The sequence below is a fragment of the Topomyia yanbarensis genome, chromosome 3, assembly GCF_030247195.1.
Source record: "Topomyia yanbarensis strain Yona2022 chromosome 3, ASM3024719v1, whole genome shotgun sequence".
Taxonomy (NCBI): Eukaryota; Metazoa; Arthropoda; class Insecta; order Diptera; family Culicidae; genus Topomyia; species Topomyia yanbarensis.
Window position 1 is genome coordinate 174,796,299 of NC_080672.1, and position 20,536 is coordinate 174,816,834.

General features: G+C 39.4%; 1 protein-coding gene across 8 annotated transcripts in view; it reads left to right on the top strand.

The window, feature by feature from the left end:
* Window positions 1-670: 670 nt before the first annotated feature.
* Window positions 671-20,536, top strand: part of LOC131690615 (unconventional myosin-XVIIIa) — a 253,319-nt gene continuing 233,453 nt past the window's right edge. For 5 of the 8 annotated variants that reach the window (XM_058976532.1, XM_058976533.1, XM_058976530.1 and 2 more), the window contains exons 1-2: window positions 1,206-1,764; window positions 1,916-2,161. In XM_058976532.1, coding sequence (XP_058832515.1) covers window positions 2,012-2,161 — 150 coding nt within the window. In that variant the 5' untranslated portion in view covers window positions 1,206-1,764; window positions 1,916-2,011. Of the gene's footprint in view, window positions 959-1,205; window positions 1,765-1,915; window positions 2,162-20,536 lie in introns of those variants that run through there. The other 3 variants (XM_058976522.1, XM_058976523.1, XM_058976521.1) reach the window with 3 other exon arrangements.

Sequence of the window (20,536 nt, forward strand, 5' to 3'; positions counted from 1 at the left end):
TGACAGTTGGCTTTTAGGCCGTAATCATATGTTTGTCGAGATTTTACTGTTATAATGCACATTCTACCATGCAAGTTCAACAAAAAAAAAGGTTGCGATAAAGTGTTTTGAGACAAATTTAAATTTTGAGGTTCTTCGTTTTAATTCTCGACAAACATATGATTACGGCCTAAAAGCCAACTGTCAAAATCCACTTTGAATGGAAATTCCGGACAAACCGTTACGCGTCAATCAGAGATGTTTATAGTAACCGAAAGAAAAATATTTTTTCTTTCATAAACTGTTGTGAACTGTGTTCGGCTAGTAACGGTTTGTCCGGAATTTCCATTCAAAGTGGATTTTGACAGTTGGCTTTTAGGCCGTAATCATATGTTTGTCAAGAATTTAGCTCAGATTTCTATACATGCTGCGCACAGATTTCCAAAAATATTACCTGGCATCCTTGTCTTTTTGTCAAAAGCATGAAAACATGTCAGTTGTCAGGGTGCACAGATTTTCAATAAGCTGCACAGATTTCCATAGTTTTCTGTTTTAATGCACAGATTTCCATAGTTTTCTTGTCTTGGCATCCCTGGTTGTAAACAGTTTACTACTGCATTTGAAAGAGTGAGGAGTCGAATTTCTTATTGGCATACTGCTATACACGCACACTAATTCAGTAATAATAGTAGAGAAAGTCAGAGCGAGGCAACTGCACCGACTGTTGCGTTTGTCATCGCCCAACCAGCAGCAAATGAGATAGAACGGTCTTTGCTGGTTGAAGCACAGAAACTTGTCATTGTTTTTTGAAATATTTTCTTGTGTTCAGGGCGTTTAGGTAAACTGATAGTGCTTATTTTCAATAGAGAGTTTTGCGTCAACGATTCGAGTGTTGGGTTGAGTGATTGAAGCAATTTTGTGGAGTTTTGCAGAAAAAACAGTGGTGCTGTAAAAAAAGAAAAATCTGCCATCTGCATGGGTACGTGTCTCGTTCGACCTCCCCCGCACCGCAACACGCACTCTTGTGATCAATCATTGGTTTTGTTTGAAATTGAATGATCCCGATTTGCTTGCGACCTGGCCCATTCCAATGATTGTCCGTGACAGTGTTGCTGGCGAATTGATCTAACTTGATATTAAGTGGAATAAAATGGTTAAAACTAAAAAATAAAATTTATGTGGATAATGTAATATTCTACTGGTTGCAACGCTCCTATTTTGGCTAGAAATTTGCATTTATCTGAACGGAAAAGCATTGATCAGATGATGTGACTATTATTTTTTGAGCAATTTTTCGTTATACCTGCTATGTGTTTCAAAGTATGTATCACGTGTAACAAAATCTGGCAGCAGCTTAACCGTAGTGTATAGAAAAGAAAATAAGGGTCCAGTAAAGCAACAACGGAACTCGTAGAGGCAGAAAGAAGAAAGCCAGCAAAACAGCGCAGTTCAACATAAATATCATATACTAGTCCTACTGGTAGTGTGTGTCGCGGACAAGATAGTAGGTATTGGCAAATGTGCTCCAACTTTCGAAAAAAGAAACGGGAGGAATTGGAGGCTCAAAAAAAGTAGAATGCATGTAAATTTTTATAGAAAAAATATTTGTGGATGATATTTGAATATTAATTTATCAGACTAGAGAAATTGGAAAGGTGGACAGTGGAAGTTTAGTGCGCTAACAAGTCCCGTTGTGTGCAACGTTGACCGAAGCTATGTAGTTTATTATTGCGAAAGTGACGATCAAATTCTGATTGATTGTATAGGATATGATACGAAACGAAGGTAATTTGTAATGTCCAGTCAGCAGCTATTGTAGTTCGAAATGTCACGAACTGTATTATTTGTGTGCATTGGTCACAACAGTGTTGATTGTTTTCCCAAACATATGATTGTGTGAGTGTTTATCATGAAAATCCTGTTTTTTTCTTGCTAGCAAGGGAATCGACAAATAGAAAAGGTCATCCCAAATAATCCGCAAGTGTTTATTGCTTATTGCAAAGAGAAGAATCCCGTCTGATAAAGGTCGACAATGTTCAATTTTATGAAGAAAGGTGTTGGAGTGAGTGACGACCGTGATGAAAAAGAACGTCGCAAGCGCGAGAAGAAACTGCGGAAGGAAGGTAAAGGAACGGGTGTGTCTGGTAGCATGAGTACCGAGGAGCTTCTGCGGCTGGACGAGGTAATTAGACCATCCTAATTTATACTTACAATTTTGCCTTTATATTGTATACGGGAATTTTTACCATCCTATAGAATCCTTATCAAAAAATGTTTGTACAATGTCACTCAAAAATGATTAGAGTGGGAACCGAATCTCTTGAGCGTATTTGTAACGAGTAAAGAAAGGAGGAAGGTAGTGTAAAAACCTGTCTGGGAAAACTGGAAATCGATAAAATTTCATTCACCGCATCGAAGATTATCTTTTATACATGCATTTTACAAATGGTAAATAGTGCGGGTAGTGGCTCACTAAATTTATACATATTTCATGTGGTTTTTTATTGCACTGAAAAGTAGCAAATATTTTTCTTCCCGAATGATGAGGGTGTTTCTTTTTTGATAGAAACAACAAATAAGCACTAATTTTGTCTAATTCTTGTATTTCGTTATACGTTTCCCCGCATGCTATTGAATCGAAATACGAAAAAAATTTGACGAAAACCATGTGATAATTTGGAACAGCTAAATGCTCGAATGGCTCATCTCAGAAAACTCAAAAATGGGTTCATCGTTTTTTTTATGTTTCAATCTGCTAAAGGGTATCATATTAACTTGCAAGTAAAAGTTTAAAAATGTCAGCTTTTTTAAAAGTGTTGCTTTCCTGGTATCGAAAAAAAATAATATGAAATCTAGATCATGCTGAACCATCCGAATTTCAAGATAGAAACTCGCACTGTTCACAGGGCTATATAAACCTTGCTTTGCTAAGTTTCGCGAAACCACATTGGAAATTATAAATAAGGTTAAATAAAAAATATACGATCTATTGACATGAAACGTACCATATGGATTTTGTCAAAGCGTATCGGCATAGCTCCAGTTACAATCATAATGATTTTGTTATGCGAAACATATATCAAATCTCCGTTTTTTGAGATTTTCGGAGTTCATAGGACCAAAAAAGTGAGCATTTTCTGTATTCATATTTCTGGCATGAATTGTTTCGGACATCGCGCTGGTCGGGACATTCACGCGCTGAGTCTCATCTTGGCTCGCGCAATAGTTCATAATTTGGTTCAGTGCGAACCAATAAAAATTTACCATAGCTACCAAGATGTAAAAGAATAATTCGATTTTTGTTATTTATTAGAAACAATACACTAGATTTATTTCTTAAAACAGAAACCTCTAAATTGAACCTCAATCTAGCATTGCTAATTGATTAAAATTTAAAACTAAAGCAACTCAGCCAAAATAAAATTCATGTTGAAGTCTTGCACACTCAATATAGCCTATTTCCACGTGCGGCAAAGGTAAATAATTATTCTACAAAAGCTAAATCAAACACTAAACATACGTAACTTATACTACTTAAAACGACAAATTATTACTATGTAAACATAATGAATAGGGGAACAAGGGGCTATTCCGACTTACCTAAGCAAATCGCCTTTTAGGTGGATAGATATGAAAAAAAATTATCGTGCAAAGGTCCTAATTGTTAGTTTGAAGCCTCAGCTACATTTGGTGCCATAAAAGCTTATTTGCACCACACCATGGCAGCGCTAGGCGTAATTCGGACTAGAGGTGTGTGCCGCGCCACGCCGACGATTTTAGGTAAAAATAGCCAGCGCGCCGGCGCACACCTCCAATTCGAATCTCCCTACGGGGCATTTCAGACCTTTATTTTTTCATTTTTTCTCCATGGATTTATGTTTACCTATAAAACATTTTTTAGAAAGAAGCTTTTTTCCTTAAGCAGCAAAAAATAAATAAATTGTATTTACTAAAACTTAATCTGGTTAGTCACAGCTGTTGATTGGCGCATCATGTATTTTCTTTGCTGTGGTGTGTGCAAACGTCTGCGTAGCCGCAAGCCGCTGAATGGCGATGGAAGGAATAGGGGGTCTGAATAGCCCCGTACGCTCATTTCGCGCGTCTTGAAAATATCTGTGTCTTCACCCACATAAAAAATCCATAATCCCGTTGTTTTTTTCACTTTATTTGTTGCTTTAATAGGGGTAGGAAGGTTGGTAAGGGTTTCAAAGTGAAAAAATCACTTCTCGCGATTTTATTTTTGAAATTAGGGTAAAGCGAATTGATCAAAATTTTTGTATATTATAATGTATCATTTCAATAACATTCTATAATTTTTCTATGCAAAAATATCGACAGGCTCTCTGGAAAAAATACGATTTGCGGTGTTAACTGCCTACTTAAACGATTTATTTCAAACTTTGCATACGTAAAAAATGCCTAACCCCTACGTTGAGTTTTTGTGATAATTTTTCAAATAAGGGGGTTTTTACTGATAAAATTGCGGAATTTCTCCCTCCCCAAGATTTAGGGGTTTGACAGTATTGCAAACATTATCAAGCATATTGCGTGCATTAGTTCTACAGAACCTCTGACAGACAATTGCTTGAAGATGGTTATTACATTACGCCTCGATAGTGGTGCATGGAGGAGACCGAGAAGGCTTATGCGCCTTTTTTATGTTATATGTTTTTCATACTCTGCACCTGCGCATACCAACGAGATGGCGCCGGTGGTTGAGTGGTAAGCGTGACCGCCGCTCATTCCCGTTAGCCTGGGTTCAATTCCAGCCGAGGTCGTTGAGATTTTTCTGAAGTGGAAAAATCTGTGGTCACGTCTTCCTTCGGAAGGGAAGTAAAGCCGTTGGTCCCCGGTCCATGAAATTGGTGGATCGATATCTAGTCCAGGTAGTGGAATCACCTCTCTGGTGTCGGTAAAGAAGAAGTATATCCAACTTCTATACTCTACTATCAAAAATATCCTCCTTCCGTGATACTTGTGGAGTGTGCAGTAGTATATAGGGCCTCTAGCAAAAGCAAGTATCGGACTAACAATTCCTTCCGCGATCTACGTTCGGGCCTGGCCGGCGCACTTTAGGATTGCCAGGAGTTGCACATTGAAAGATGCTTCGCTAATCCCAAGCATAATTCTAGAGAAATTTTTCAATAGGACGTAAGGAACAATGAGAGATTCTCTTTGAGGTCTTTCTGTTCTGTTCATTACTCGACCATTTCAACATTTACTACTCTACTCTTTGCATAATATTGTAGTAAAACCGTCGGCTTTCGATATGTACTTGAAAATTAGTACAAATTGTTGTAATGACGTCGTAATAAACGAAAGAGAAAGTAAACAAAGAGAGGCTCTCAATGTTACTTACGTCCTATTGAAAATTTTCTCTAGAATTATCTACTGATTCCCTGTGCAACTTCAGCTAGTCCCGATCGATAACGGAGTAGCAGCCAGGGGTGGTCGCACAAGCTCAAGCTCTGCATACCAACGCTAAATCACTGGTCTATGCGCGGTGGCGTGGCCGACTGGCGAATCGACGTGGATTGACTTTTGCTGTGTGCCGTGTTTGCAAATATTGTTCTATTGGTGGTATTCGTGGATGGGGCACACAGAGGGAGTCATTGTGTGTCCATTTATCGGTCGACTTCGTCATCGTGCATATACTAATTAAATTAATTTCGTACTAGTGTACAACTGTTATGTGCTAGTCGTATGTCTATCTATGTATGTATTCATCTGAGTATTTGTGACATTTGGGCCTGGGAATGGATGCAGAACTGATCTATATGATAGAATAGTAGCTAATACTTCTGGTGATCAATCTGAGCATTTGGTTCTATTCATCCGGGAAAGTCGGGTTGGATAAATTAGGGTACAATGAACTTACCGACGCACGTAAGTCATCCATTCCCGGCCAGCATAGCATGATGAAAGTGTAACAGCATGCAATTGTCGGTAATGATAAATATACAACATTTGCTGTTTCTTTTGTACATCTATTAGTTTGCTTTTCCATTATTTATGTATACCAAAATAGTGTTGTTCAATTTATACACTTCTAGTCAAGCTCTTTGCATCTTTTTGCCTTTCTCAATAGAAAGGTATTGCAATTGCTCTGAAAACCGACTTTTTAACGGAGGCCCGGAGGGCCGTGTGACATATACCATTCGATTCAGTTCGTCGAGTTCGGCAAATGTCTGTGTGTGTGTATGTATGTGTGTGTATGTATGTGTGTGTGTATGTGCGTCTGTGTGTGTGTACGCGAACACAATCTCACTCACTTTTCTCAGAGATGGATGAACCGATTTTTACAAACTTAGTCCCAAATGAAAGGTGCAACGTTCCCATAGGCTGCTATTGAATTTCTAATGGATCCGACTTCCGGTTCCGGAATTACAGGGTGATGAGTACGATCACGCAGAAAACGTCGATTTTAAGAAATTCTGCAATGAATGTATAATGGTGAAAATTTTTCCAAAATGTGACCACAACTGCTTCGATTTGTAGTACTAGGTCATTAACAGCCATTCAAAGTCTCTTTGGTCACATTGGCCACCATCATCGGTTCCGGAAGCCCCGGCGGAAGTATCCAAATTCAGAGTAACAGTCACATCGGTTTCTCGGAGATGGCTAGACCGATTCGACTAAACTTGACCTCAAATGAAAGGTATTGCGTCCCCGTAAGTGGCTATTAAATTTTATCCCCAACCGACTTCCGGTTTCGGAGTTACGGGTTGTGGCGTGCGATCACATAGCAAATTGTGATTCAAACCGATACCCCGATGGAAGCAAAAAAGGTAAAAATTTCGCTAAAATGTCTCTCAAATAACTTAACTTTGCAGTTCTAGGTCACCGACGGCCAAACAAACTTTCGTTGACTACATTGACCACCATAGACGGTTCCAGAAGTGCCCGGGAAAAGCGGCCATCTTTCATAACTAGCAAACTCATATCAGTTTCTCGAAAATGGTTGGGCCGATTTTCACAAACTTAGTCCCAAATGATAGCTATATTATCCCCACAGATGTCTGTAAAATTTCGCACGGATCACTTGTATGGTTCCGGAAATATAGACTGAACGGTCCGGTCACACATGAAATTCCCGTATAAGCCGGAACTCAAAATTTTTTTTCAAAGGGGGGACCCCATGAAATTTCAGAAATCGAATTCGTATTTTTGATGCCAAACATCTTTAAAATGCATGAAACGTCGAGATTTAATGTTATCTCGAAAAAATTTTTTTTATAAAAATCGACTTTTTGGGACTTTGCCGATTTCGCACCTTTTTGCCTTTCTCAATAGAAAGGTATTGCAATTGCTCTGAAAACCGACTTTTTAACGGAGGCCCGGAGGGCCGAGTGACATATACCATTCGATTCAGTTCGTCGAGTTCGGCAAATGTCTGTGTGTGTGTATGTACACTGCTGGCCAATAAAATAGGTGTGTGGTAGATTATTTTGTTTTTCTCTCAATTACGCATACCAAGCTGCAGCAGTCTCAATCACACCTACCGCACACAGAAGCCTTGGGATCTGTCAAGTTACTAGTGGGTTGTTGGCACAGATTATATTTGCAATCTTTGTCAAGATGCAAAACAAGACTACCGCAGGCTTTTTCGTGTGGTCAATATAATAGGTGTGTGAAATATATTAACGTGTTATTACTTTGCATAACAACGTATAAATAATATAATTCCATTATACGTTTTATTTGGTGAAGTTTGAATTCTGCGTGTTAATAAATATATTCAAATGTTGAATAAGTCGAAGATTTGTTATGGAATGGGTCGAGCATCTCACTGTACTCAAGTGGAACGAGTTTTGCTAAGAAATTTTGTTCAAGAAGATAAGACGTATAAATAAATCGCGAATACACTGCGGCGTTCCGAAAACTTCGTTACAAAGGCTTTAAAACCTTTGAAAAAAGGAAACACGCAAAAAACCCAAGAAAACATCTACAGCAGCTGACCATCGTATTGCAATTTTAGCGAAATCTGATCCATTCGCGTCATCCAAAACTAATTCAGCACAAATTGGAAAAGTGGCAGGTCCGAGAACAGTTCGCTGTAGGCCGAAAAATTCCAATCTTCCAGAAAGAATTGCTAAGAAGGTTCCACTATTTCGAAGCCAAAGCCTTTGAAGAAAAATGCAATTTGCTTTTCAACAGCGTTAATGGGCCTGGTTCAGAAGGAATCATAAAATGGCGACATATCCTTCAGAGGGACGAATCAAAGGTAAACCTGTTTTCCTCCGATGCACAACGAAACGTTAAACGTCCAAAGTGCAAACAGTTTGATCTGCGACACACGCAAAATATGGTAAAGCACGGAGGCGAGAACAATGAGGTTTGGAGTTTGCTTCTCGTGGAATTGCGCAGGTCCTATTCTTCGCAACGCCACTATAATGGCAAGATTCGAATGCAAGGCTAAAGGATGGACATCCTAAAGGATGTCATGCAGCCCTATGCCAAAGATAACGTGCCTTTACATGACAGTTTCAGCAAGATATTGACCAAAAACACAAATCGAAGTATGTAAAGGAATGATTTCAGGATAGTAAAGTGTCTATAATTTCGGACCATGCCAATCTCCAGTCATCAATCCCGTAGTAAATTTACGGAATGTACTTAAAAAGAAGTTATTCTATCGAAATTTCACAAATAGGGATCGTTTGTAGGAAGTAGCTTAAAAGGGATGCTACCCTATACCAACGGAAACTTATCAGCGTTTGAATGACACAATGCCAAGACAAATGGATAAAATTTGGTTGAATAAGGGAGTTTACACAGGTTACTGGTTGTTAAAAATGTTGAAGTCTAAAAATCATTGGATTTGAAAAATTTTATTGCAATGGATTACAATACACCTATTTCATTGACCAGGTACTTTTTTGGATTTCATGGAAAAGAAAGAGTTACGATAAAGCATAACATTTAGTTTACAAATAAAAGTGTTCTTTTTCATTATCATGACTGTGCCTAACTATAAAATATTTGAATACAAAAATATTTTTAGAGAAAACTCAAAATTTCATGTATTTTTATCTTACACCTATTTTATTGACCAGCAGTGTATGTGTGTGTGTATGTATGTGTGTGTGTATGTGCGTCTGTGTGTGTGTACGCGAACACAATCTCACTCACTTTTCTCAGAGATGGATGAACCGATTTTTACAAACTTAGTCCCAAATGAAAGGTGCAACGTTCCCATAGGCTGCTATTGAATTTCTAATGGATCCGACTTCCGGTTCCGGAATTACAGGGTGATGAGTACGATCACGCAGAAAACGTCGATTTTAAGAAATTCTGCAATGAATGTATAATGGTGAAAATTTTTCCAAAATGTGACCACAACTGCTTCGATTTGTAGTACTAGGTCATTAACAGCCATTCAAAGTCTCTTTGGTCACATTGGCCACCATCATCGGTTCCGGAAGCCCCGGCGGAAGTATCCAAATTCAGAGTAACAGTCACATCGGTTTCTCGGAGATGGCTAGACCGATTCGACTAAACTTGACCTCAAATGAAAGGTATTGCGTTCCCGTAAATGGCTATTAAATTTTATCCCAGACCGACTTCCGGTTCCGGAGTTACGGGTTGTGGCGTGCGATCACATAGCAAATTGTGATTCAAACCGATACCCCGATGGAAGCAAAAAAGGTAAAAATTTCGCTAAAATGTCTCTCAAATAACTTAACTTTGCAGTTCTAGGTCACCGACGGCCAAACAAACTTTCGTTGACTACATTGACCACCATAGACGGTTCCGGAAGTGCCCGGGAAAAGCGGCCATCTTTCATAACTAGCAAACTCATATCAGTTTCTCGGAAATGGTTGGGCCGATTTTCACAAACTTAGTCCCAAATGATAGCTATATTATCCCCACAGATGTCTGTAACATTTCGCACGGACCGCTTGTATGGTTCCGGAAATATAGACTGAACGGTCCGGTCACACATGAAATTCCCATATAAGCCGGAACTCAAAATTTTTTTCAAAGGGGGGACCCCATGAAATTTCAGAAATCGAATTCGTATTTTTGATGCCAAACATCTTTAAAATGCATGAAACGTCGAGATTTAATGTTATCTCGAAAAATTTTTTTTTATAAAAATCGACTTTTTGGGACTTTGCCGATTTTGCACCTTTTTGCCTTTCTCAATAGAAAGGTACACTAAGGTTTTTTTTTACACGGGGGATACGTACCGTGTAAAAAAAACCGTGCAAAAAAAAACCGCGTTAATTGCGAAATCCGTGTAAAAAAAAACCGCGTTAATTGCGAAATCCGTGTAAAAAAACCGCGTTAATTGCGAAATCCGTGTAAAAAAAACCGTGTTAATTCAGAAAACCGTGCAAAAAAAAAACCGCGTTAATTCCGAAAATCGTGCAAAAAAAAACCGCGTTACATTCAATGCAAAAGACTTAGACGATTTTAGGAAAAGGGATGATTTCGGAGTTTTATCAAAAATGTTCTAAGTCCTTTTGAAGGCAAAAGACTTAGACGATTTTTGAACAGATTTTTTTGCACGGATTATGCAAGTAGCACGGTTTTTGCTTTTTGCAATTCCTTAGGTTTTTGGAAAAATGGAAACGTCGGATCTTGAGGTTTCCTTTTGTCCCGCACTTTAACAATATGGTTGTTTTCGGTACAGTGTTAACGATTAGGGACCAAATATCGATGCCTGAGGCCATTTGGAATACCAAGATGACGACTTCCGGTCTAACAGAATTTTCAATAACCCAATCAGTATGCATATTTTCCGAGCGGGCCTAATGAGCGCATGATAGAGATCAATGTCTGAGGCCATTTTGAAATACAACATTGAGACTATCGGCTTAGTGATATTCTGTATAAGTCACAACATGGAGTGTTATTAAGGGGGCGTCTGGTGTAAAGTGCTCAAACCGAAAGTTATTGTGTTTTACGATTTTGAAGGCAAGGAAACAATGCATCTTTTATGTAATGTTAAGCTTTAAATTTGTACGTTTATTCTGTACGAAAAAATTTTTTGCACGGCCTTATTCTGCGCGGCGTGTGACGTGAGACGACGAAACTCACCTCACTTTACGTGACTTTTCTCACCCGATTCTGAGAGTCGACTCGGGTGAGGTGAGATTCCTCATTGCGGTTAAATGGGAGTCTCACGTCACCCGAAGTGACTCTTCAGAATTGGGTGCAGTCACGTAGAGTGAGGTGAGATTAGTCGTATCACGTCTGACGCCGCGCAGAATAGGGTCGGCAGCCACGCAGAGCCACACATACGAGCGTTCCAAGAGTAGACGTCCAACCATTTCCACGTCGAGGAGCGCCGCGGTTAACACGATGACTCTTGATAAAATTGTTTGACACAGCAAATTAAGTAAAATTTGTAAAGCTTAGACTTGTAGTTACTCGATGAACCCAAAAAAAAGTTCGAGTTTAGGAAAATGGCTTCATGTAAACCGAAAAATCTCATATTTTTCTGTAAAATTCGTGCACTTTTCTTCAAAATAATAGAGAGAACAATTTTTTCATTCTGTTTTCTGTTGTTCACCGACAGGCTACACATATTGTGCATTTTCATAAAAAAATCAAGTCAATTCTTTGATTAGTTTTTGAGTTATTGTGTTCACCAATTTGAAAAACGCGGTTTCGAAAAAACGCTATTAAAGGATACTCCATAGCAATTTGCATCACGGAAAAAATGACGTGGAAAACAATCCATTTGGTATTTTCTCTTAAAAATTTGGGTGGAAGTAGTTTAAAGTGTATGTTCACACTGTAGTTTTATCGTTGTCAGTCTTAAGAAAATTGTTGCCGATAGATTGAAATCTGCGTGTGTCACAGCAAATACGCGCGAGGAATGCATGGCTGTTTAAAACAAAAGAAGTTCAGCGTGGTCACCGAGATTGCGGGAGACTATTCTAGAGGCTCAATACTAACAATTAAGCGGATAAAAAAGAAGTCGATTTTTTTGCCCACTACATCAGACGCCCCCTTAAGATGAATGAGATGTACACTAAAGCAGAGATGATGCTTATAGAGATGCGCGAAGACTGAAGCCAAAAGTTCCAATCGAACCCAAAACAACGGTTCCAAACTAGCAATGTGAACAAATATGGCGGATTTAGGAAGTAATGCGTGGGGAGTATCGAGATTGAAATGAAAAGAAATGCATGTCTGCATCCTGCATCCTCGATACATTTTTTCTAGTGCAACGAAAAACATGTAGACAGGCTCAGTAACGTAAATCATGGCGTTTCCAAGTTACATGATTGAGTATTGTGGGAAATATTTCAAAAAAGGAATTCGCCAAGCATTCATTAAAACTACAAGTCACTCGCTGTTTACACAATATTCCTGGTTGCCAAAACTAGCAGACAAATAATTTGTAAAACCGTGCAGCCAAATTTACTGTTTTTCTCGCCGCGTGTCTTTATATTTAAAACATCGTCTTGGCACTAAAATAGAAGTCACCATCTTAGATGAAAACATGAAATGATGAAATTTTACTAAACCGAAGTAGCCATCTTGATTTTCGAAATGGTCTCAGACATTGATATTTGGCACCTACTCATCAATCCCGTTCCAAAAATACTCATATTGATTGGGCTTTGGAGAATTCCACAGAACTGGAAGTCGCCATCTTGAATTTCAATATGGCACCAGACACCGATATCTAGCGTCTATTCGTCAATTCCATTCCAAAAATATCCATATTGATTCGATTTTAGAGAATTCCAATGAACCTGAAGTCGCCATCTTGGTTTTCCAAATGGCCTCTGACACTGATCTCTATCATGCGCTCTATTAGGCCCGCTCTGAAAATATGCATGCTGATTGGGTTATAGAGAATTCCACTAAACCGGAAGTCGCCTTCTTGGTTTTTAAAATGGCCTTAAACATCGATATCTGACGTCCACTCATCAATCCCGTTCCAAAAATATCCATATTGATGGGGTTTCAGAGAATTCCACTGAACCGGAAGTCGCCATCTTGGTTTTCAAAATGGCCTTAAACATCGATATCTGACGTCCACTCATCAATCGCGTTCCAAAAATATCTATATTGATGGGGTTTCAGAGAATTCCACTGAACCGGAAGTCGCCATCTTGGTTTTCAAAATGGCCTTAAACATCGATATCTGACGTCCACTCATCAATCGCGTTCCAAAAATATCTATATTGATGGGGTTTCAGAGAATTCCACTGAACCGGAAGTCGCCATCTTGGTTTTCAAAATGGCCTTAAACATCGATATCTGACGTCCACTCATCAATCCCGTTCCAAAAATACCCATATTTATGGGGTTTCAGAGAATTCCACAGAACCGGAAGTCGCCATCTTGGTTTTCAAAATGGCCTTAAACATCGATATCTGACGTCCACTCATCAATCCCGTTCCAAAAATATCTATATTGATGGGGTTTCAGAGAATTCCACTGAACCGGAAGTCGCCATCTTGGTTTTCAAAATGGCCTTAAACATCGATATCTGAAGGCCACTCATCAATCCCGTTCCAAAAATACCCATATTAATGGGGTTTCAGAGACTTCCACTGGACCGGAAGTCGCCATCTTGGTTTCCAAAATGGCTTTAAACATCGATATCTGACGTCCACTCATCAATCCCGTTCCAAAAATATCCATATTTATGGGGTTTCAGAGAATTCCACTGAACCGGAAGTCGCCATCTTGGTTTTCAAAATGGCCTTAAACATCGATATCTGACGTCCACTCATCAATCCCGTTCCAAAAATACCCATATTTATGTGGTTTCAGAGAATTCCACTGAACCGGAAGTCGCCATCTTGGTTTTCAAAATGGCCTTAAACATCGATATCTGACGTCCACTCATCAATCCCGTTCCAAAAATATCCATATTGATGGGGTTTCAGAGAATTCCACTGAACCGGAAGTCGCCATTTTGGTTTTCAAAATGGCCTTAAACATCGATATCTGACGGCCACTCATCAATCCCGTTCCAAAAATACCCATATTAATGGGGTTTCAGAGACTTCCACTGGACCGGAAGTCGCCATCTTGATTTTCAAAATGGCCTTAAACATCGATATCTGACGGCCACTCATCAATCCCGTTCCAAAAATACCCATATTTATGGGGTTTCAGAGAATTCCACTGAACCGGAAGTCGCCATCTTGGTTTTCAAAATGGCCTTAAACATCGATATCTGACGTGCACTCATCAATCCCGTTCCAAAAATACCCATATTTATGGGGTTTCAGAGAATTCCACTGAACCGGAAGTCGCCATCTTGGTTTTCAAAATGGCCTTAAACATCGATATCTGAAGGCCACTCATCAGTCCCGTTCCAAAAATAGCCATATTGATGGGGTTTCACAGAATTCCACTGAACCGGAAGTCGCCATCTTGGTTTTCTAAATGGTCTCAGACATGAACATTTGGCATCTACTCGTTAATGCTGTTCCAAAAGCAATCACTTCCACTTTTCCAAAAATCTTCGAAATTCTTTGCATTCAAAATGGAAAAGCAGACACCGTGTAAATTTCAAAATCCGTGCAAAAAAAAACTTGGTCAAAAACCGTCTAAGTTTTTTGCCTTCTTAAGGATTTTTGCTAAAACCGTATTAATTGCGAAATCCGCGCAAAAAAACAATTGATCAAAAATCGTTTAAGTTTTTTGCCTCCAAAAGGACTTAGACCATTTTTGCGAAACCCGTGCAAAAAAATGGTTGAGAAATCGTCTAAGTCTTTTGCCTTTAAAAGGACTTAGAATATTTTTGCGAAAAACCGTGTTAATTGCGAAAACCGTGCAAAAAAAAACCGTGCTAATTGCGAAAACCGTGTAAAAAAAGCCGTGTAAAAAAAACCGCGCAAAAAAAACCGTGTAAAAAAAAACCTTAGTGTATTGCAATTGCTCTGAAAACCGACTTTTTAACGGAGGCCCGGAGGGCCGAGTGACATATACCATTCGATTCAGTTCGTCGAGTTCGGCAAATGTCTGTGTGTGTATGTATGTGTGTGTGTATGTATGTGTGTGTGTATGTGCGTCTGTGTGTGTGTACGCGAACACAATCTCACTCACTTTTCTCAGAGATGGATGAACCGATTTTTACAAACTTAGTCCCAAATGAAAGGTGCAACGTTCCCATAGGCTGCTATTGAATTTCTAATGGATCCGACTTCCGGTTCCGGAATTACAGGGTGATGAGTACGATCACGCAGAAAACGTCGATTTTAAGAAATTCTGCAATGAATGTATAATGGTGAAAATTTTTCCAAAATGTGACCACAACTGCTTCGATTTGTAGTACTAGGTCATTAACAGCCATTCAAAGTCTCTTTGGTCACATTGGCCACCATCATCGGTTCCGGAAGCCCCGGCGGAAGTATCCAAATTCAGAGTAACAGTCACATCGGTTTCTCGGAGATGGCTAGACCGATTCGACTAAACTTGACCTCAAATGAAAGGTATTGCGTCCCCGTAAATGGCTATTAAATTTTATCTCCAACCGACTTCCGGTTCCGGAGTTACGGGTTGTGGCGTGCGATCACATAGCAAATTGTGATTCAAACCGATACCCCGATGGAAGCAAAAAAGGTAAAAATTTCGCTAAAATGTCTCTCAAATAACTTAACTTTGCAGTTCTAGGTCACCGACGGCCAAACAAACTTTCGTTGACTACATTGACCACCATAGACGGTTCCGGAAGTGCCCGGGAAAAGCGGCCATCTTTCATAACTAGCAAACTCATATCAGTTTCTCGGAAATGGTTGGGCCGATTTTCACAAACTTAGTCCCAAATGATAGCTATATTATCCCCACAGATGTCTGTAACATTTCGCACGGACCGCTTGTATGGTTCCGGAAATATAGACTGAACGGTCCGGTCACACATGAAATTCCCGTATAAGCCGGAACTCAAAATTTTTTTTCAAGGGGGGACCCCATGAAATTTCAGAAATCGAATTCGTATTTTTGATGCCAAACATCTTTAAAATGCATGAAACGTCGAGATTTAATGTTATCTCGAAAAAAAATTTTTTATAAAAATCGACTTTTTGGGACTTTGCCGATTTCGCACCTTTTTTCAGTTCAATATTACCGTGGCTGTTTTTTCTTTTTTAAAATTTTAGAACTCGAATAATGATTTATTTTCCTGTATATAGTTGTCATGTGATGTATGATAATAAAATGTAATATATGCATTTAAAAGTTTTTAATGAGTATAAACAACGCACACATTCTCGTGATTCATGATTGAGAAAGGCACAATTGCACCGCTAGGTGGATTAAAATAGGTTTTTTTCTTTATTAGGCATGTTATGATTCCTTTTATTAGTATATCTCTACTATACGCTATCTATACTCAAATAGGTACAAACGCTCGTGGCCTTCGCGATAACACAAACCTGGCCACAAACGCGACTATGCATTTGCGATAATCCACACATAATCGCGATTTCGCCTACATGAAAAAACCCCGGTAGTTAAGTAAACGTAGCATCTCTAAACTTCCAAAAGCGGTCTCAAACATTAACCGATCATGAAATGGTTACGTCCGGAAGCCTTGCCTCGGTCCTAGCAGTCTGGATTAATGTCTTCAGATGAACCAATAAAAAAGTGATGCTCATATTCACTTAACAACACGTTCCATGGAGACTAGAACTGGAACTCCAGTGATAAGGGAAACGGACTCTTTTCTACCATCTGCACCATGCACTAAAAATTAAGCATCAGATTCACGGTCCGCGCGCGATCAAACAAGAATACACGCTACATCATTATAAAATCAAAATTATACACGTGAAGTCACCTACACGTGACAAACACGTTAATATACAAATGCTTGAGCCCTTCGCGACCATCCCCGGCATTCTACACCCGCGATCTCGTAAACATGATAACATCCCGGTGATAAAGTGAATGTCTCAGCTACTATAAATTTTCAAACGCGGTATCAAGCGTGAACCTAAAAACTCTCGCGGTCGCACGATCGGTCACTTCCGGATGTTTATATCCTTGATATCAGCAGATTAGGTCCATGCCTTCAATTGGATCAATTAAAAAAAAGAAAACTCTCATATACACTGGACACCACGTTACATGGCGACATGATTGAGGACTCTAGTGATATGGGGTAACTTACTCCCTGTCAAAATGTGAATTGTATACCAAAAACTAACTATCAGAATGAAGGTCCGCGTGACCATCCAAGAGCGCACGCGTATATAGGAAATGCCACGATTACAAAATCCAGTCTTGTACACGCGAAGTCACATGAGCGCGAGCACACGTGACAAACACGTTAACATACGAACGCTTAAGCCCTTCGCGATTAACAACGCACGCCTACGTTCGCGATCGCGCCAACTTAATAACACCCCGGTAATAACGAGAACGTTTTAGCACTCACGAAGTTTCAAACGCTGTCTCAAACACGAACCTACAAACGTCCGTTTTCGCGCGCTCATGAATCGGTCACCATTACCATTACCATTGTCCTAATAACTTAGGTCCATACATTCAGTAGGACCAATCAAAAAATAATGCTCGTATCCACTAGACAACACGTTCCATGGCGACATCACCAGGCACTCTAGTGATATGGAAGATCTCACACTCTTTTAGCATCTTAGCAGTACACCAAAAAATAAGGTACTAGATTCACGGTCCGTGCGCGATTATCCAAGAACACACGCGAATTTGCGAAAGACACACGGTTATAAAATATGTTACTTTTGGACGACACCAGATGGGTGTAGCTTAACGACCTCGATCCCTGGTCAAAGCCACGGGGACCTAGTGAGGGTGGGCTCTACAACAGCCTCTTTTAGGGTGGCTAGCTCGGCCGTGAGTAGCGTGCTCGCTCTCAGGGTCGGCTTTTACAGGGATGAACCGATCAAGAGATCAATAATCGCGGACGAATTTCAATTGGACAGATTTTTATTAATTAAGCTAACTTACAATGTGTGTGTTGTGTGTGGTTTGCCGGCCGGAGGGTGACGGGATGCTGATGCTGCTGCTGCTTCGGCTGGCGATTTGACGGACGATGCTGATGCTGCCGACGTGTTTGTAGGTGACGTCGATGCAGTCACGGTTTCTGCTCTCGAGGTTGGCTGTCCGAATGCGGATGCCGATACTGCCGACGCTTCGGCGGACGATACTGGCGATGATGATCAGCAAACTGCTGCCCCTGCGGGGTGTTTTGCTGATCTCAAACGATGCACCGGCGAGGTGCTTGCGAATGGTGACGATTTCTCCGATCGTTCTTGCCGCGTGCGGTGACCTTCGGCTAGCACACTGTGTACTATTGTGCAAACGCTCCAACGATACCTCTGCGAACAGGCGGGTGGAATCGTAGCGTCTCTGTCCGTGGGTATTGGGAAACCTCATCCACGGTCATTTAACCGCTTGCACGTGGTTACAGCGGTATACTGCGGCTTTGTTGTAGCTAAAAACTGCGGGTCCTGATTCAGGGTACCTATAGGCACAAACTATTCTCTTCTCGGGATCACTATTGAACACTTAAACTTTATCGTGTGGTTTACTTGACGTCTCAAATGTGAAAGAACTTTTACTTTCCCTCGAGCCAGTAGCTTAATATCTTTTCTCTTTTCCTCTCTTTTGATTTCCCTTTTTTATCCTCGCGACAATAATCCCTTTTGGTAGCAGCATCAGAGTAGTGTGCAGTGTGTGATGTGTATAACAAATTTTGTTCTGGTAATCTAATTTTAATCTGTCTTGGAGTGTATTTATATTATTTATTCCTGATTTTTAATCCTATGCTATGCTCTTTTTAACGTGTTTGTCTATTCAATATATTTATATACATTTTTTTTTATTTATTTGCTTAAATTCTAAGTACAGAAATAACAAGATTAATAAATAACGGTCAATTTAAATACGGTTACCATGAGAGTTGTGCCGCAACGGTAACAAATAGAATTCATATACGCGAAGTTACATACACGTTAGCACACGCGAAATACAAAGGCACACGCGATCGAACACGTTAAAGTACAAATGTTAGAGTACGCGATGATACACGCGATGATCGCGAGTCCCTACGCTCGCACATACCTGAACCGTAGGGGAATTATGGTTAAAACCGACACCTTAAGCTTAACACTTTTTCTAAGTTGCCACAAAACCAATAAAATTATAATTTTTAAGCAGAATTCTTCATCAGAAAATTCTTAACAAGACTTAATTTTTTCAGCGCTTCAAAAAATTAATTTCATTAAAAAATATTGGTTGTAAAACTTGGAAAACAAAGTGACTTTTTGTAAGCACTGCGGGTAAAACCGACACCCCATAGGGGTAAGATCGACACCCCCTTTAATTTATTTTCTCTCCACTTTATTAAAATCTTTATCTTTATTAAACATGAGATATATGCGTGATTAATAAAGTGTGAGTATGTATGATGCAAATATGTGCTTTTTATTGCTTCATCATGTAGTGAGGGGAAGAAAGTTCGAAAGCGTAGTACTATAAATAAGAGTATTTTATGCTATAGGATTATTTATAGATATGAGTATTTCCAAATAATCCTTGCGCACATCATTGTAACCTCCAGTGTCATTTTATTTCATAAGAGAAGATTTTCAGGTGTTCTACGTTCTGCTAATTGGATTCATTCACTTATAAGTGACACACACACTTCTTAGTAAAACTATCTTTTTCAGATTTGATTTTTCGGACTCTGATCATCAACGATCTATTGGAGTATACATAAGATCATTGTCTCATTGTGATAAAATTCGTCTATGACAAACCAAGAGAACACTATAAATTCGGTTTGATGACCTTTTTGCAGAAATAGCAAAAGCTTCGTTAGAATCAGATAAGCAAAAATTCCAATTTTTGATTTTTAAAGAGACTTACAAGAAATAAACACAATAAAAGTATTTCTGTGTATTTCTGCTAATACTATAGTGTTCTAATAGGCTAATTGAAGTGTCACAAAGATCCCCAGTATTTTGAAATGAATCGCAACTATACACAACCATCTTAACAGGGTGTCGGTTTTACCCTAACCATAGGGTGTCGGTTTTACCCCAACAACGCACATTTTTTTATAAAAGCTTTTAAAAATATTGAATTTTTCAAACTCGTCTTCAATGCACCTAGTTGATCATAGGACAGGCCAATAATAATAGGTACTGAAAAATGGGGTGATTTGAAAAGCTTTCGTTCGGTTAAAACCTTAAAATCTACCAACGAAATTTTACATCCAGACGAGTATGAACGCTGCTGTAGAATGTTTTGTTAATTTTTATGACATTCGGCGCACTAACGTAAATCCAATTTTTCTTCAAATGCTCTAAATAAACGTACCAATAATATTGTATCATTATGAAATGAATAAAAATTTGATTTCTAGGAAAAGTTGTGGGGTGTCGGTTTTACCCACAGTGTCGGTTTTTCCCACAATTCCCCTACAATGAATATCACATTCCGAATCACGGCCCGCTACAATTGGCCTAAAGCCAAAGTGTTTTAGTGGGCGACATTACCTGTCTCGTCTGCAAATTGTAGTATGTGATTCTGACGGGGAGCGCTTCCTAGCTCTACAGCTCCAATAGGAAAAATCTCGAAAAAAAGA